This window comes from Leptodactylus fuscus, chromosome 4 (genome assembly GCF_031893055.1).
Source record: "Leptodactylus fuscus isolate aLepFus1 chromosome 4, aLepFus1.hap2, whole genome shotgun sequence".
Taxonomy (NCBI): Eukaryota; Metazoa; Chordata; class Amphibia; order Anura; family Leptodactylidae; genus Leptodactylus; species Leptodactylus fuscus.
Window position 1 is genome coordinate 145,807,555 of NC_134268.1, and position 19,694 is coordinate 145,827,248.

Sequence of the window (19,694 nt, forward strand, 5' to 3'; positions counted from 1 at the left end):
CCAGAACAATCTGAAAGAAAAATGCAGTCAGGTTGTAATAGACAACAAGGTTACTTTTTTTTGTTACAGTTATGGTAAATGAGGCCCACTATTTCTGCCCTATAAGTGAATGGCATATACTGTTACATAGAGTGACTGACATTTCATCTATTTTCTCTCTGCAGAATAAATTGTTTCGGTTGCATTTTTTCACTCCGAATAATTTAAGTAGAAAACCTCTTAGGACATTGGGAAGGGCCTCCGAATATACACAGGCGAAACAACCTGCATTTGTTCAATATTCAAAAAATGACTGTGGTTTGTAGAAAACATAACATGACAAAAGGCAAAATTTACATCTTTATTGAGCTATTTATGAATGTGTAATTCATCCAATATCCACTGTGGCTTCATCTTATTCCGCTGCTGACATGTTATTTGATACACTGCAAATCATATGTGCTGTGTGAACATGGCAGTTTTCAGAAATGTGCAGAAATTTCCACATTGTTAAGGCAAGCAATGCATTTCGTTCCTTACAACAACATACTATATTTCTATGTGTCTGTTCAGGATAGTTACGAAGGTGAAGGTAAAGTGGTGTGAGTTATTTTATTTTCTGAAGAATTGTTCTATATGTAATTGGATATAATATCCCAAATATATATCCATGTATACAATATATCTGCCATAAAAATATAAGATGATTCTAATTCATGACTAGAGATGAGCGAGTACTATTCGAAACAGCAGTTTCGAATAGCACGCACCCATAGGAATGAATGGAAGCATCCATTCATTCTTATGGGTGCGTGCTATTTGAAACGGGAGTTTCGAATAGTACTCGCTCATCTCTATTCATGACTATTAAGGCTGGATTCACATCTACATTGTAGTCTCCACTAGAGATAAGCGAGTAATGAAATATTTGAGATTCGATATTTGTTTCGAGTAGAGCCTCAATATTCGACTAAATCGAACATCGAATCCCATTACAGTCTAAGGGAAAAAATGCTTGTTTCAGGGAAAACCACTATTTGACTAAAGGAGAATCACCAAGTCCATGAGTAGCAGGAGGAGAGTGTTTAGGAGGAGCGCTGTGCAGTTAACGCGCACGGACCCCATAGACTATAACGGGTCCGTGCACTTTAACTGCACAGCGCTTGCAGTTGCGTTGATATGCCATTCGGGGGGTCCTCCTACGGACTTCTTCTGGACGGGAGGCAAGCACTAATGTGAACTTACTCGTCCTGCAGAACCAGCATTGATTGGCCGAATGCTATACACTCTTCTTTGCTAGTCGGGAGAGATGGCAGCTTTCGGATATGCGGGAGCTGACTTTTTCTCATAAGAATGCATTGAACAGCGTTGATTGGCCGAATGCTATACAGTGTACAGCATTCGGCCAATCAACGCTGGTTCTGCCAGAGGCTCGTCTGTGACGAGGCAGAGTCTAAGATCGGACCACAGCAGTATTCATTGTGGTCCGATCTTAGACTCCGCCTCGTCACAGACGAGCCTCCGGCAGAACCAGTGTTGATTGGCCAAATGCTGTACACTGTATAGCATTTGGCCAATCAACGCTGTTCAATGCATTCCTATGAGAAAAACTCAGCTCTCGCATAACCGAAAGCTGCCAGCTCTCCTGACTAGAAAAGAAGAGCCTGCTGCAGAACCAGCGTTGATTTGCCGAATGCTATACACTGTATAGCATTCAGTCAATCAATGCTGGTTCTGAATTGAATCTTTACTGCGAATAGGAGTAGTATTTGAATGAGTACAAGTATTTCGAATACCTACTCGATCGACTACTACTCGCTCATCTCTAGTCTCCACCAGATTCAGCATAAAACCAGTGGAGGCCAGGTGGATCCCATTATAGTCTCTGGGGTTTGCGGGTGTCCTCAGGTGACCGCTTTTTAAGCTTACAGGCTCTCCGTCTTTCGGGTCCCCATGTGGATTTTTTTTTTTTACAGATGTTTCAGGATGGGTGGAAAAGTAAAAAAAAGAGCCACATTTGGTTACTACAACCTGGCATTTGGGTGAATCAGCTGCATATTCCCATCTTGGTGTTCTCTGGTCAATATGGAAACACCCCTGTAGCCCCCAAAGCTTCAGTTCAGAGGATGGATAGGTCACATCCTGGACTCTACTATCTGGTCCCCCTCAGGGACACACAAGAAATGCAGCTAAGACTGGACATCCATCATCATGTTATTTCAAAACAAAGCGCAATTGGACCAACAGTTCCAGATCTTGTGGTCAGTGTGGCTTTTCGTCATATATGTAATACTGTGACCTGCCCATATCTGATTTAACTTTACTTAGTTAGCCGCTAACTCATTATATGCTATACTGAATTCTACCGACCACTTTTGTGTATTATGATGTAAAATGCTATTTGTTAATTTTCATCTCTAGAAATGCTCACCATTCTAGTGCTTAAAACAGAATATACAAATAGCTGGAGTGAATCTCCAAGGCACGCGACATAATCAGCCCATCTGTGTGTACTTAGTACTTACAGCTGCTTTGCTTGCATGAAATCACTGGGGAACTGCTACAACACATGCAAGAAATTGCAAAATGATTGTCAGTCATTTCTCTATTTGCAATTTACAGCAGTTACCTGTGACTTTTCAAGGCTTATTACGTTTTGGTGTCACGTACCTTGCTTGTCATAGCAGAACTCATGTATATCTCATTTACTACTTGCCTGTAAGGTTTTAGCAAATGTGATGGATCCCCATAGTCTTTGGGTTAAAAACCATCTGTGCCAGGTTGCTAAAGGCAACACATTTTACCTGGACCAATATGTCACATATGACAAAATTTTTCTTAGATTATGTTACAGGTCAAAGAAAGGACTTAGAGATAGTTCAATGATAACATGGAAATTGGGAGCAAGGTGACTACAATAGTATTCTCTTATAGTAATATTCTCCTATTTTATAATAACGATAGATAGATAGATAGATAGATAGATAGATAGATAGATAGATAGATGATAGATAGATGATAGATAGATAGATAGATAGATAGATAGATAGATAGATAGATAGATATGAAGCACTGTTTAAACTGTCACTTAGGATATGATGCTACATCAAATTATCACTTATCACAGAACACAACCAAATCCATATAAAAGCCATTGAAAGAGTCAGGGTAACACTTCTTTATCACAGCATTGTTAAAGCTTTGTTAAACTTTACTACATATGTAGCGTACACACTAGGACAGATTGAGTAAGACAGACGCAAGGCCTGACGGGAAAACAGCACACAATGTGGCAAGTGAAGCACAGAATGGGTATGTGTTGTAGGTTTGGTGCAAGAAAGGGTCTTGTGCTAAATGTATGCCAGGTTATCACCCATCTACGTTGGAAAACTGGGGTAGATGAGATAATTGTGTGTATGTAAGTAAATTAACAAGCCATTTTTAACATAAGTACAAGATTTACATTCAGTCATCAGTAGCTTGCTACTTTAATGTGATACAATAACTAAGTTGTACACATCCAAGCAGAGAGCCAAAAGAATAGTACAACCCTGTAACTTGCACCAATCACATCTCACGGTATATAGGCTCCCAAATATAACAAAGGAATTCCCCAATTGCTTAGCACAACATTAAACCGAACCAAAGAAAAAAGAAGTCAAGTGGTATATATAGGTTAAAACGTAGACAAGTTTATTAGAACAAAGGTGTATAAAAACAGAACAAGTATTAAGATTAGAGATAGATGTATCTCAGGGGGAAAAGCGATGTATTAAAAGTGACCAATATTCTCATACCCTTAATAATGTATACATATTGTATATAGCTAATACTTATATAAGCTTATATAGTAACCATAAATATAAAGCAAATAAGCAAATTAAAGTAGTAGTGGTTCACACCAGTATTCCTAGGAGTTACAGTAGTCTACACAGTATTCTACACAGTATTCTTAGGTGTAGCAGTGCTTTTTATCAGTATTTCTAGGAGTAGTGGTAGTTTACGCCACAATTCCTAGGAGTAGCAGTGGTTCATACATGTATTCCTAGGAGTAGTTGTGGTTTACATCATTATTCCTAGGAGTAGCCATGATTTACCCCAGTATTCCTAGGAGTAGCCGTGGTTTACACCAGTATTCCTAGGAGTAGCAGTGGTTTACACCAGTATTCCTAGGAGTAGCCGTGGTTTACACCAGTATTCCTAGGAGTAGCCATGATTTACCCCAGTATTCCTAGGAGTAGCCGTGGTTTACACCAGTATTCCTAGGAGTAGCAGTGGTTTACACCAGTATTCCTAGGAGTAGCAGTGGTTTATACCTGTATTCCTAGCAGTAGCAGTGGTTCATACCTGTATTCCTAGGAGTAGTTGTGGTTTACTCCAGTATTTCCAGGAGTAGCCGTGGTTTACACCAGTATTCCTAGCAGTAGCAGTGGGTCACACCAGTATTCCTAGGAGTAACAGTAGTCTACACAGTATTCATAGGTGTAGCAATGCTTCATATCAATATTTGTAGGAGTAGTGGTAGTTTACTCCACAATTCCTGGGAGTAGCAGTGGTTCATACATGTATTCCTAGGTGTAGGCGTGGTTTATACCATTATTCCTAGGAGCAGCAGTAAAAGAAGTTTACATCAATTTTCAACCAAGTTCACAATTATTATCCAGCAATATAAAGCTCTGGCATAGACATGGAAATTGAAATGATAACATATTGACTGCCTGCAGCCACCACCAGAAAGAGAGAAGGTGTTTACTGCCTGTACATTGAACTCTATATTAAATCATTCTACAGTAAGCTGCAAACAGTCAGGTTGTTGTAGTTAAGTTAGCATTTGCTGCTCTTCTAGCACACTGAGCAGGCGTTTTTAACAATCTGTCTTTTTTTAATGGAAAAGGCAATGGGTGTGCAGCCTCTCTCCTGTTTCTGCTCCATGAATACAGTTAGCTGTACTTCATTGATGGTGATGGGATAGCAGAATACTAAACCCCTAGGATCTTTATCCTATATTGACAAAATGTTTCTGTCCACAAAAAGTATTTTGGAGCAGGTAGTAGATGTATATTAGATCCGAGATTTAATATTCCATTAAATTGGCTTCAAAGGTGAAGAACACTAAGATTTAGTCAATTGTTCAGTCAAGTTCAAAAGACATGTGGATGCATCACGTCCCATCTTAAGACACTGGACAGACTCATAAAGCCATAGATGAGTGAACTTTTGGCTCTTAGCTGGTGTCTTTAGTTGCAGTCTGAATCTGGTTAAGGTTTGATCATCTGATCGATATAGTCTGGTTCTACTACAGTAGTTTACATCCCATAAGTACAGACTGAAGTAAGACTTAAACTCTTATGAGAAGTAGTAATGGAGTAATTCTAATAGAATTCCAGTATTACTATGAACTATTAGAGTTTGAAGCCTAGCAGAGGCAATTTACTTCTATAAACTGTTACTTTTACAGTCGCAATTGTGGCACCTTAGAATGTTCTTTATGGCTAATCTAGACAATTGCTTGCTCATGGTAATTTGTATTGTTTTACGTAATGAAAATGGATGCATAAATGGAAGCTGAATAAATGGAAGTCTCTTCTTTTTGGCAGATTTTTAAGTACTGAGAAATGTCTTCAGATATATAGAATACAACCCATGTTGCAATTGTGTTACATCTTTTATTAAAATATTTTTATGCATATTAAAGGGGTTATCCAAGCTTTTAAAATTGATTTCCTTAGAATAGGCCATCAGTATTTGATCTCTGGGGGTCTGATTTTCAGCAAATCTGCCATTCAGCAGTTATAAGGGGCCACAATGCTCATTCCAACCCTATGGCCTTGTCATCATTTAGCTTGGTACTCAATGCATCGTACTTTAGTAGCAGCTGTGCTTGGAACTGCAGCTTTGTTCAATTTAGTTGTATGGGATCTCCACAGCCTAATATTGACGGCCTATTCTAAAGATTAAAAACTTCTGGCTAAATCTTTTAAGCTTAATGAAGTGTTATATTTAATACTATACTATATATTTAACTCCTCACCACTTTACGTGCATTATTTGGTGTTAATCTATGGATATCTCTTTTCAGGGGGAAAATACGAGGCTCCTGGGACTCAAAATCTGTACCAGGTCTTCATACTATAAAGTGGCATTAATAAAACTGGTCTCCTCATATTGGGAAGAAACATCTTATGGGATCCTTAAGACTCTTCAGCCTGGATGTGACTGCACACTTACTGTAGTTTTCTGGCGTGAGTTATAATGGAAATCTCTGCCAGTTCCTAACACCACCTCTTCATAAATCTCTCTCGTGTCAGTCGAGCCCTTTATTAAGACTGGTGTATATTAAACGAGTCTTAATAAATCTGCCCCATTGAATATTTCTGTAGCAGTTCAATGGATTTCTCTGAAACTGTCTTACTAGTGTATGCATCATTAAAATAGGACATCTATAAGCCCCCAAGATGTGCACTTTTATTAAGTTTATGTTAAGAGGACTCTTTGTGATGAGCAAACTGGTTTGTTCGAAAATGGCTTTATTACAAATCTTTGAATATGTTCAGATTTGGGCAAATCCAAACATTTTGTAGTTCGAGCCATACAAACTGACTAAAATGGTGGCTGCCATGTGAAAGGCATGGGAAAAGGGATCAGATGATCTCAGAGACCAGGCAAGCTTTTAGCATGTTACCATCACTTACAATCCGCTTATACATAGTGTGGGGAAGGTAGCTGGGTAGAGGCAGTTGTGCGGACCCAACCAGTCAGAGACAGGGACACAAATCTTGCAGCAAAGCGGTTTATTTAAGAAAAACAGCAAAATAAATAAACCTTTATGTCAGGCACAAAAATGAGCAATATAAAATACAGCCTTAACTTCAGGCAAAATAATGTCAAACCAAAACCCTGCTCATCTGAGCACTAACTAAACATAAAATACTAACTGTACGTGTGGCTTACTACCAGCTACACAAATCAACCAAAAAACCACTGTACCATACACAAGGCTTTCAGTGTCAGGGAAGAACCAGGCACTTCCTCTCCACCCAGGATCTGCCCTGAAGTGCAGGCTCTGCAGCCTTTTATGGCCCAGTAATGAGTCTATGACCCACACCTGGGGCTAACACCTATATCAGACATGTCCTGGACCACACATAGGTCAGGAATTTGGAGTTGATATAGCGGGACTCCAGCACTCTGCCTTTCACCTTCTCACAATAGCTCCAGATACATGGCTATATCTGTTGCTGTGACATCACTAAGTCTATTGTCATAAACAACTTTTTATAGATAATTTCACTTCCAGCTTGTAACAAATACAAACATGAACTATGCTATCCATTATTCCAACACCTTCTCTGCTCTTAGAGAAATATTTAGCGGTTTATATTGCACTTGAAAGTTATCTATCTGGTTCGCTATAAAACGATAACATCAAGAGGTACTTTGTGATCGGGTAATTTAAAAGATAGTGTAATGTTTCCAAATCTTTTTTTTTTTTGTAGATTGTGAGCCCCCATGTGGGGATCACAATGTACATTTTTTTTCCTATCAGTATGTCTTTGTAGAATGAGAGGAAATCCACGCAGACATGGAGAGAACATACAAAGTCCTTGCAGATGTTGGTCCTGGTGGGAATCGAACCCAGGGCTCCAGCGCTGCAAGGTTAACCACTGAGCCACCATGTTGCCCCATGCTCCCTCATCTTTTTTGATGCCACTTACCATGTAGCATCAACTTGGTGTAACCCAATGTCAGTTTGTTCTCACACAGAGGGAATCAGGTCCAAAATGTCTCTCAAACAAATAATTGTACAGTGTAGAGGCAAATCTGGCAAATCCATCCTGCCTCCATGTGCTATTTATGGGGGCAGTCCGAATTAGCTCTGTATTGCTTTGTTAAATTGCGGCCAAATGGTAAGTTTCTGCTCCTATTAAGGCATCTCCATTGCAGTATTATTGGTATAGAAGGAATTTTGGACCTTGTGGACTGTTTTTAAAAGGTTTGTCAAGTTTGAGAATTCTTAGTAGGCTGAGAAAATGCCTAAATGGTAACTAATTCAGGAAAATGACTTCATTAGTTGGGTCTTAGTATGGTTAAAACTAGAGATGAGCGAACACTATTCGAAACAGCCGTTTCGATTAGCATGCTCCCATAGAAATGAATGGACTTAACCGGCTGTTTCGAATAGTGTTCGCTCATCTCTAGTTAAAACTCCTCCATTATTTGAGCACAATGGCCGGTCCCACAGTGAGTCTGTAAATTATGGAGAGTGTATCATGGAAAATACTGCTTAAGACCAGGAAAACATCACAATTTGTCCACTCTGGAAATGCCACAGTAAAAATGCAGTTTTACAAAGATGGGATTGTGGCTAATTCCATATAGGGACAGAAAGTTTCCGCCACATTTTATCCACAGTGTTTTTGGCAGTAGCTCACTATGCGGAGCCGTAGACTAACACAGAGAGCAGGGGGCTGACTGCTGGAAAAATTGTTAAGTTAGAGTCCTCTGGGTTTGGCCTCTGTGTAGATCAGTAGACAAAATATATTTATGAAGAATACAGAATCATTTGTTTTTTCACTTCCACAAATAAACCTACAGTAGTGAAACCTACATACAGTAGATACATAGTTGAAAAATATAGATACATATATAGATACAGTTGAAAATACTGTACGTCCAATGAGTAGAACCAATCATTTTATATGTAAGAAATAAAGCTTCAGATATATATATACTGTACATTTTATTTAGCCTAAAGACCCCTCCAGTTATCATTTTGTTTAAAACCTGTGTATGGATGCGGAATATAACTAACATTGTAATTTTGCTATATATTTAAAAAATTATGATGATTACTGAATTTCTATTTAAACATTGTCATGCACAAGCAAAATGTAAGAACAGGTCAGTTCTAAAATAACAAGTAAAAATTAGACTAATAACCTACATAAGATGAGCTATTAAAACCAGCCCTTAGTGATTGTGTATCCTCAGCAAAGAATTCGGAATAGGTAAGCAGAATGAATTCATGACGTATGGCATTGTGTTCCATTACTTAATGTTTATTTATAATACTATATATATAGACATAAGCAAAAACAGCACCACGCATTTTATAATGCTTGTTTCTTCATTAAGATTTTATCATCTACCTCCTCTAAAAAGCCTCTTCCCTCACTTTGTTAAATCTGCTTTTACTCAGTGCTGTTTCTGCATTATTTTAATCTTTGCTTCCCTACTTTACATGCACTCTCAAATTTTAAACAAGTAAAATTTGTGCATTAGCTAGGCCTTTTTCATTTATGATTTATGACTGACAGGTTCCTTGCTGCAACTTAATGGTATGAGAGAGACATTATTTTAAACATTAAAGTGAAAACCATTTACAAGTATGATAAGAAAGGTCTGTTGACATGAATCTTTAAAATAGCCACAAGGTGCTGCCTAAGATGTGGCTCCACCAACAGGTGAAACTCAGGAGACATCAGACAAAAGAGGAAATCACAAAAGTACTAATACAACTTGCTGGTGGGATTTGGCTGAGCTTATGAACGTGTATATATACTAGAAGCGTACTTAGTAGAGGGGCAAAGGGTCTGCGGGCCTAAGTCCACCGACTGTTTTGGGGCCTATCCTGGGGCCACCGCAAACACCAGCCACTCAATTGTATTGGCATCTGCAGCCACTAATTTCCTGCTCTACCGTTCCTAACGTCAAGCCTGAAGCCTACAAGGCACCATGAACACAATCCATCTACACCCAATGCAAGAGAGCACAATGACATCACTGCTACATGTCATGGTCATGGTGCTATGTCATGTTAGTTGTCAGACCTGCAGCCTAGAGTGAAAACACGGGACGGCCACAGCTACAACTCAATGCATTAGGGGATCGAGAGTAGGAGAATATTAGGTTTATTTTTTTACACACCTTGGGGGACATTATTGGTAAGCTCTGAGGGCAACTCTGCAGCCATGTTAGGCCTCATACACACGCCTGTATTTTTTAATTTTGGATCTGCCATTTCTGATAAAAGTACAATCCCATTCATATCTATGGGCCAAGACAAATAACTACAATTGCTGTGTCATATTCAAGGACGGCAAATTATGAAGCTTGCCCTATTTTTGGCCGCATTTGTGGCACAGACCATCGTAGGGAATCATACAAGATCCGTGATTGTGGATGATATATTGATGCAATGCGGATGTGTTTTTCTGAGGATTGTGGATCAGTATTTGCAGAAAGTAAATCCACTGGAGTGTAGGAGGCCTTAGTATACAGAGTGGCTACAGTAGTGACATCATGTCCGCCAGATCGCTGCAACCAATCAGCACAGTATATAGCTCATAGCAGTGAATGGCTGCAGCAGTCCCATAGATGTGACATCACTGCTGCAGGTGCTATATACACATACAGAGCTGCAGAGGTGATGGCCATCACGGTGTGGGGATGGAAGGGAGGATGCTGGGAAGTATAAATGCATTTGTACTAATCCTTTGATATAAGGGGACATTAGGGAGCACTATTTATGCACTGGGAGTAGTTACTTCAAGCAAACTTGACAGTAAGGTAGTACACAATATTATTAATTAGGGTATTATTTCTATCTATTGTATTGTTATAATATATATTTTATAATTACATAGTAGCAGCAAGATGGGAACTTTGTGTAAGTGAGGAAAGTGTGGGTCAGGTGCCTAGAAAAATGAGAAGCCATGTATGTTTTGCTAGATTTACAGAGATATGTCGTGGCTAGAAATTGTGGTCATGGTGGTCTAGATGGAAGAGACAATAAATGTGAGCGATTACAGTCAGAGACATCACTGATATGATATTTTTCCTGCACAGTATTGATTTATATGGTGTGCAGATCCCTATATGGAGCTGATATCTACCATTACATTGTATGGTGATAATAATGGTATAACTGAGTTGGGGGTCCACTGAAATGTTTTTGTCCTCTCTGTGCTGAACCCCCTAGGTAAGCCTCTGATATATATATGGTACATTATTTGAAAATGCCAGATGACCAAGCTTACTTTTTAAGCTGGAAACATTTGATGGACTAGTTACCAAGTACCAGTTTTACAAAAAAAAAAAAAAAAACTCACATGATTTAAAAATATTTTTCATAAGATGTCTAAACTGAATGTGTCGGTGTGTGGCCACCCAGTGGTTGTGTTGTGCATTGCAGCCTGGCAAGGGTTTTACAAGCATATTACAATAGGTAAGGTGGACAACAACTACTTTTTTTATTGTTTTAAACTGTGGTCGACCCTTGCAACCATTAGGACAGGGTCCTACGTTTTGACAATGCCACCTGAAAAGTGGATGGGATCTGGCTAATCCTATCCACCCATTGCAGAAAAAAAATTGCAATAGAAATTGCAATTATACCTATGGAAATGCTGGCATTTTCCGTATAGAAGCAGAAAGTCCACCCAGGAAAACTCTGTGGACTTTCTGTGAAAAACGCTTCAGAAAAAAATACAATGCATTTCCACCATGGTCTTTTCCGTACCGTTTTTTGACTGTGGCTCGCTATGTGGGGCCTTGGCCTTACTGAGATCTGCAGCTCAAAGCAGATTGGCCAGTGATGTGAGATGAAAAAAAATGGGTATGGAAGCATGGCTCCATACTTTCTACTAGAAACAGTATCAGAGCCCCTTCACACGGTGTAAGCGCTCAGCTCATTCCGAGCCGTACACGCGAGAACTTCTAAACACTTCCCATTCACTTTAATGGTAGCGCGCGTAAAGCCGGCTTTACAAGCGCTCCCATTGAAGTGAATGGGGAATGTTTAGAAGCGCTCGCATGTACGGCTCGGAATGAGCCGAGCGCTTACGCCGTGTGAAGGGGCCCTCACACCTACACCTGGGTTATATCTAACATTTTTATAGATACTGTAGATACCATTGAAGTGAAGGGGGATAAATTGCAATACCATACACAACCTTTGGACAAGTGAGGCCCTATTTTTAAAGTAGGAAAGTATGACTAATAAATCTTTAGGTTTACAGAAGAGATCATTTAGTATATATATATATATATATATATCATAAACGAGGCATGATAACATGATTTCATGTGAATTTAACTAGTAAGGGCAGTAGGAAGAAGGAGGTTCATGGACCCCATTAAGTGCTGACTGTCCCAGATGTTAAGACGTTTACTAATGGATTAGGAATGGTCCTAAAATAGTTGGTTTCAGTTCAACTCACAGTGTTGGTAAAGTTCTGGTGCCAAATTTTCCTTCAGGTAAGGTAAGGATCAGCTACATGGACTTACCTTGTAGATTTTGCAATGGCAGAGTCATTATTCCTCCTGCTGCTGCAGCTGCCACCAGGCCTTGAATGTTTGTAAGATTGGCTGTAGGCAATGTCAGTACCAGCCCTTGCTGTCCCCCAAGTTGTCCGGCCATGTTAAATGGGATGAGGATAGGCTGGTTGAGGCCGGGAGCGCCCCCTGGCATCACTCCAGCTACAGCTGATGCCAGTTGTTGTGCTGCTAGCAGTGGCTGGAAAATAAACATAAATCTCATTTACACAAGTATAGAGTTATATGGCTTGGAAGACAGAAAAATCTACAATGGTACATTGAAAAGCATTTCATAAAGCTTTCTTCTTTATCAATTGGCTGAGTGTTGTTTACAGTATACTGAACTGCAAATGCAAGGAATAAAGCATAAGATGTGAATAAAGTACATAAAAACATACATTGCTAGAGCCATTGTTTAGTACTTTCATAGAATGCAGTGCTTGAATAGGATACATAAAGACGAGACACATCAGTTACTAATATCTATACGAATATATCATGAATTCCCACAGGACACATTTTACTTCAGTCCACAAACAAGGCATTTCCTATCCATTTCTGTTTCATAATAAAATAAGATGTTGTGATTTTTAGCAAGACACCTCTGTGTCTAAAATAACCATTTCATCCCCTGGGCAATACCTTCCAACACTCAGTAGGCCATGGATGGAGGACACTTAGGGAGATATATGTATTATTCATAGTAAGTGTGTGTGGTGCACCAGTCTTTTCCCCAGGGCTCCGTGTGGCCGTTTGATCAACAGGATGTATGCCGACATTGTTTTCCACAGTTTTGTGGTTAACAAGTACTAGAAGTCTTTAAGAAATGAACCGTGCTTGTTCTGACTATGAAGCCCTGCCCAATTCATGGGGCTTGAATGCCATCTCAGTGTATCTCAGTGTAACAAACTCACTTCAAAAGACCACCATTGTAAGAAGAGCACTCCCTTATCTAGAGACGATTTGGCAATATTCTTTTCTTCAATCATGTTTCTTCTGTCATATTTGTTTGCATTTGTAAGGGAAGAAAAAACCCTGCGTGCAAGACTTTTTCTTCCGTCTGAAAAGTAAACTAACACAATGGAAGAAAGTTCCATCATGTGTTTTACACCAGAGTGAAAGCAGAAAAAGGTATTAGTCATTCCAGTCCTGTTTAAAGAGGACCTTTCATGTCCTTGGGCACATGAGGTTTCATATACCAATAGAAAGCTGACAGTGCGCTGAATTCAGAGCACTATCAGTTTTCCCGTTATGTGCCCCAGGGCTGGAGATATTGGTGCCGTTATAACTACAACAATCTCTGCCCACTCTCAGAAGGGCGTTCCTGACAGTCTTGCTGGGCTGTGAGGAATGCCCCCCCCCCCCCCGGACAGTAGTCATCCATAGATTAGTACTGGAGGGGCGTTCCTCACTGCTTAGCGTCATCGCTGGGTGTTAAGGTATGCCCCCCTCCTGACAGTACTATGGGTGAGTACTGTCAGGAGGGGCATTCCCCATTACCTAGCTGGAAGTCAGTAACGCCTTTCTGACTGTGGACTGAGATCGTCGCAGTTATAATAGCTAGGACAGTGATGGCGAACCTATGGCACGCGTGCGAGAGAGGGCACGCAGAGCCCTCTATGCTAGCACGCGTGTGGTTGCCCGTATCGCTCACTAATGGGGAATTCGGTACAGGATTCCCCGTTAATGAGCGATCGCTGCCTGTGCAAATGCACATACAGCTGAAAGCTGTCAGTGTAGGCCGCAGACCGCGCAAACGCGGCCTACACTGACTGCAGAGTGTGACCTCTGCCCTGATGCAGGCATGATGATGTGAGTCATCAGCGCCCGCAGTCAAAAGGAGGTGGACGCCGGCGGCTCTTCATGGGTAAGTATAAGAGAGTGTGTGCCTGTCAGTGTGTGTCTGTCAGTCAGTCAGTCATACTGGAGAGCATATAATACTGTGTGTGGGAGAGGTTGGGCATACTGATGGGCGTATAATACTCTGTGTGTGGGAGGTACTGAGTAGCATACAATACTGGGGGGTGTACTGAGTAGCCTATAATACTGTGTGGGGGGGGGGGGGTGCTGAGTAGCATATAATACTGTGTGTGGGGTTACTGAGGAGCATATAGTACTTGGGGGGCGTATTGAGGAGCTTATAATACTGTGTGTGGGTGCCACTGTGGAGCATATAATCCTATGGGGGGGCTACAATGGAGCATAACTGTCCGTATTTGTGGATCTGCAGTGTATTAAGTTTAAATTGCCATATTGGCACTTCACGATAATTTAGTGGGTTTTGGGTTGCAGTTTGGGCACTCGGTCTCAAAAAGGTTCGCCATCACTGGGCTAGGATATTTCCAGCCCCAGGGCACATAACGGGAATTTAGCGCACTGTTGGCTTTCTAGCGGGATATAAAACCGTATGTGTTCCGAGCACACTTTAAGTCCATTGCTGTCATCCTATGATGGAAAAGAGCACAGACTACATACATGGAGATCCGGACTTAGCCTTATTGTTATCCTTACTGCCACTTATCCCCCTTCCCTCATATATTGTAAGCCCTTGCAGGCAGGGTCTTCCATCGATTCTACCAGTTGGTCACTATGTTAGTACTGTGCTTATTTTTGTGTATTTGGGCTTTGAAAATAAATCCTCAAATATACTGTGCCATGAAAGCAATGGTGCCCTTAGGCTGTGTTCGCACAGAGGAATTTGCCACAGATATGGGGACGGATTTGATCCCCGAATCCAGAGCAGATTCCTCCTGAAATCCACTTCCCTTTGTTTTCAATGGGAGGCAGAGATCGCAGCAAGACACAGAAAAAAGTAACGTCCTGCTCGATCTTGCCTCGGATGCCGTGGCTGGTTCGGCTGCGGTTTCCGTGGCTCAAGTCTTCCTGCTGATGAGGCCCATTCATCTGGGCCTAATCAGTAGCAGGATGCAGCGACGAAATGCTGTGGCACTGCATCGGCATCCCATCGCAGCTAGACTGCGGCTAAAATGCTGTTAACAGAAAATGAAGAGGAATTCCTCATTTTCCACCAAGTGAACATACCCTAAAAATACTGCTACTAGTAGTAATAATAATAACAAAGAAAACAAGTTTGATGAGTTTTTCTTGTGTTTTTGTTTTTTACTGAAACTGTGCTCTTCATAGTTGTGCTAAATCAGCAACATTTAGCTGCAGTTTGTATTTCATCCCTGTGCTTGCCATGGTGCTATACCTGCAGTGTTCACACACACACACTTCAATAACATAGGCTATTGTGAAGTGGAAGCATCCATCTAGGAGTGACAATAGTTCAGTCACAAAGCAATAGACCACACCAAGTCATTAAAATCACCTATAGTCTGTTGCATCAATCACTACAGAGTTCCAAACTGCCTTAGGAAGTGACATCAGTACAAGAACTGTGCTGGGAGCTTCATGAAATAGGTTTCCATAGCCAAGCAGCTGCTCACATGCCTATGATCACCATGCACAATACCAGGTAGAGTAGAGTAACATATATTGTCACTAGACTCTAGCGTGATGAATCATGTCTCACTACCTATAAGTCTGATGGATGAATCTGGGTTCAGGGACGCCTGCGCACACACTCAAATTTGGTGGAGTAGGGATTCTGGGTTTAAGCTGGTTCCTTTATTTCCAGCAAAGTTTAATATCAAAACTGCAGCATACAAGGACATTTCAGACAACTGTATGCTTCCAATTTTGTCACAGCAGCTTAAAGGGGTATTCCCATCTCAAGGATCCTACATATACTGCTAGCTTATATAAATTGAAGAGTTTTCCTAAATACATTGCAATGCAGCTTTGTTTGCCTGCTATGTAAAATTATTCCACCATTGTTTACACATTGTTTCCATGGAGCCAGAGCTATCTGCTAAAATAAGAAAAATTATGTCACTCAGTGCTTTCGGGGGGAGGGGGAGCTGTCTGCTCTCACTGTTATCTACAGCTCTGCCGATTCAGCTAATTGCAGTTTGCTGATCAAACAGTGTCTGTAATCTCTCTATGTAGACACAAGGATAACACTGAGTCTGTTCTCTAGAAGCAGGTATGTGTTCTATACAAACCTGTGTAATGTAATATACATTTACTGTGCATATTATTTGATCTGCATTTATATTAGATTTGTAGTAATCATAATAATCTATTGTGGTAAAGGTAAAGTCTATACTGTGACACTTCATAGTGTCCAGTTCAGTAAACTGGGGAGATGTAGGTTTGACTGCTTGATGAAGAATACAGAAAGTGAGAAGAAGAGACAGCAGGCAAAGCTACTAACATAGAGAGATGGGAAAACACGTTTAAAGTAGTCCTTTTTATGTTCCAGCAGAACTGTTCATGTGAACAAAATTAGGTCCAAATGAGGTCCAGGTTTGACAAGTTTGCTGTGGAAAAACCTGAGCCCTGACCTCAGAGTCCTGAACTCAAGCACATACCTTAAGGATGAAAGTCAACTCTTTTGGGTGAAAGGCTGCTAATTCTAACAGACACACTCCGATGGCTTCCATATTACTCTCCATGGTTTTGAAATAGTATGTAGGTGTGATGATTAGGTGGCTACAAACTTTCAGCCATATAATGTATATTTGCGACAACTGGTTAGAAGCCATATATGTTCATTCTACTGGGAGACAAACAGCAGACGAACAGATACAACATCCCATGCACAACAGTATGGTTTTTAATTACAATGGCAAAACACTAGCAAAACCACTAGATGTAAATGTGTCCTACAACTAATTCCAGCATTATATTTTATTAACTAATGCGCATATTTTCTTTTTAATATCCTTGTTTCCTCAAAATTCCAGCAAAAACAACCAGGGATTAAAATAATTAAAGCAATATGCTAGGTAGCTTGTCCTTGCCGCATGTGAAGTCCTGAGCTAGAGATGAGCGAACACTGTTCGGATCAGCCGATCTGAACAGCACGCACCCATAGAAATGAATGGAAGCACCTGTGACGCTGACTTTGCCGGCGGCCGGCCGGCGTCACAGGTGCTTCCATTAATTTTATGGGTGCGTGCTGTTCGAATCGGCTGATCCGAACACTGTTCGCTCATCTCTAGTCCTGACATCTGTGATACACGTGAAGACCTCACCTCAGCGGCCTAGGGAAAGGACCCAGGAAGTCACTCACATACGTCACCTGCTGATAGGCCTCAATGATCACATGCGATGAGGACTTCCACACAGTCTACAGGAAAAAAAAAATCAACCACATTGACCCTCAGGCCAACTACCACATAAAAGACAACATTAGTATAAAAATGTATAAATTTATTGAAAAATACATAAATAAATAATAGATATGAATTCAAAGATAATTGGTGCAACCAACAATGGATGCAATGAGATACATACTAATAGGCTTCCATAGAATAAAGTGCTTTATAATTTGTCCATGCAATATTTGAAAAAAGAGTACTCCATAAATTAGTGTCATTTCATTGTATATAAATAGGTATATAAAAAGATCTCAAATCCCTAGCAATAGTTACTGAGGAACCACCATATTAACATACAATATTGCAGACATAAAGAGAGTCATATGAACTACATTTAGCATTACCTGTATGTATCTCATGCACCAGTATTCTTTCCTGGACAAACCCTTGTAAAGATGGAACAACTAGTATATGTTAAATAATCATTCACATCACACTTTAGATAAAAAGGAACCAAAGTGAGAAAATATAGTTTTCCTGAAAGGGTTATTTTGTGACTATGGCATTGTGACCTTTCCTTAGGATAGACCTTCAATATTAGTTTGATAAAGTCCGAATCCAGGACCACCATCAGCTGTTTGTACAGTAATGCTTGCCCACTTGTGTGAGCACCACTTCCTCTTCACAGGCCAGTGACATCACATCCATTGGTCATATGGTCATGCCGTAACTCAGTCCCATCAGCACCACACACAACCACTATACAATGTACAGCACTGTGTTAGTAAGCAGTGAAGAACATTCATCCAAACACTACAGCCCTGCCCGTGCATGGAAGCTAAACTCCTGAACTGTGAATGTTCATCCAGTCTTGCCATTACACACTTGTCTTCATCTGACACAAACCATTCTTTAGTTTGCAGAAACTCAACAGCTACTAATAATACAAATTTAATGATTGCCAAAAGCAATATGATTTCAAAACTCCCCTAAGAGATCTTAATATACTTGAGATGCTACATTCAACATCCACCTGTCTTTTCAACGATGCTGCTTACTCTTTGAGATCAGAAAGTCAAGCAAGAGAACAAGAAATGTATGTCATAATAACAGGCATTACATTAGATGTGAGACGATTTCATTGTATATTCACGTACTAAAGCATTTGACCTAAATATGTATGAGTAGAGAACAAGTAGACTAAATGGTTTTATAACAAGTCTTCTAAGTAGTACATGTGAATGTTAGTAAGGTTAATATATACAAGACTTGAATGCTCAGTCACTTGCTTCTACAGTTTGAGCTGTGGCTAGCTAAAAATTACTTTTTTATCCCATGGTTTTAAAGGATTTGCCCAAGCTCTATCTGATCGGTAGATATCTGAAACCTAGAATCGACACCGATCAGCCATACCAGCCAGCCTCCAGCACTGGGATATATACATCACATGAAGCTGAAAGTAAGAGGTAGCATCTGTTGTATAGCGCTAGAGCCAAAGCACCGCAGTTCTGCTCTCAATCATTTCAATAGGAACTGGACTGTACTACTCCTTCCCCGCTGCTATGCAATGGGTGGCACCTTATGCTATTGGTTCCATATATCCCTCAGTGTTGAAGACTGGCTGTTACAGCCAATTGGTCTGGGGTCCAGGTGCCAGGCATCCACCAACAGTGCCGCACCTCTAATGAGGTGACCTGAGGCGACTGCCTCAGGCGGCGCTATGCCGGGGGGCGGCCTTTTTACTGACCTAAGCCAGTCCAGGACAAGCTGCGTGCAAACTGTCCTGGACTGGCTTAGCGTTATGGCAGCCCAGCAGGAGTGGCTTGGGGCAGGCCTGTGGATGCGCTGCTTTAACACTCACCTATTAGCAGCAGCGCTGCTCCAGCGGCCGCCCCTCATCCCTAGCAGAGAGCAGGTCGTCTCCCTGCCTGCTCTCTGCATGCTAATGCCGCTTCCTCCTCCCTCTCCTCCCCACATGCCGGGTGACGTGGCCACGTAATCAGGCCCACACCCGACGTGTGCCTGTGCTCGTACACGGTCTCACAAGACCGATGCGCAGGCTGAAGATCAGGGATAGGGGATAAATACAACATTGATGATGATGATGGGGGGTTGGAGTGCTGGGGAGGGGGGTGGCTTTGAATGTCTGTCTGGCCCTTGAGGACTGTTTTTTCCCACCCACTTGTAATTCTTGCACTTGGGGGTTAATAGGAGCACTAGAGCTCTTGT

At 40.9% G+C, this 19,694-nt stretch overlaps 1 protein-coding gene across 6 annotated transcripts in view; it reads right to left on the reverse strand.

Annotated features, from left to right (window-relative positions):
* POU6F2 (POU class 6 homeobox 2) overlaps positions 1-19,694 on the reverse strand; it is a 474,882-nt gene that overhangs the window by 215,895 nt on the left and 239,293 nt on the right. For all 6 annotated transcript variants that reach the window (XM_075271186.1, XM_075271183.1, XM_075271184.1 and 3 more), the window contains exon 4: positions 12,268-12,496. In XM_075271186.1, the coding sequence (XP_075127287.1) occupies positions 12,268-12,496 (229 nt within the window). The remainder of the gene's footprint in view (positions 1-12,267; positions 12,497-19,694) is intronic.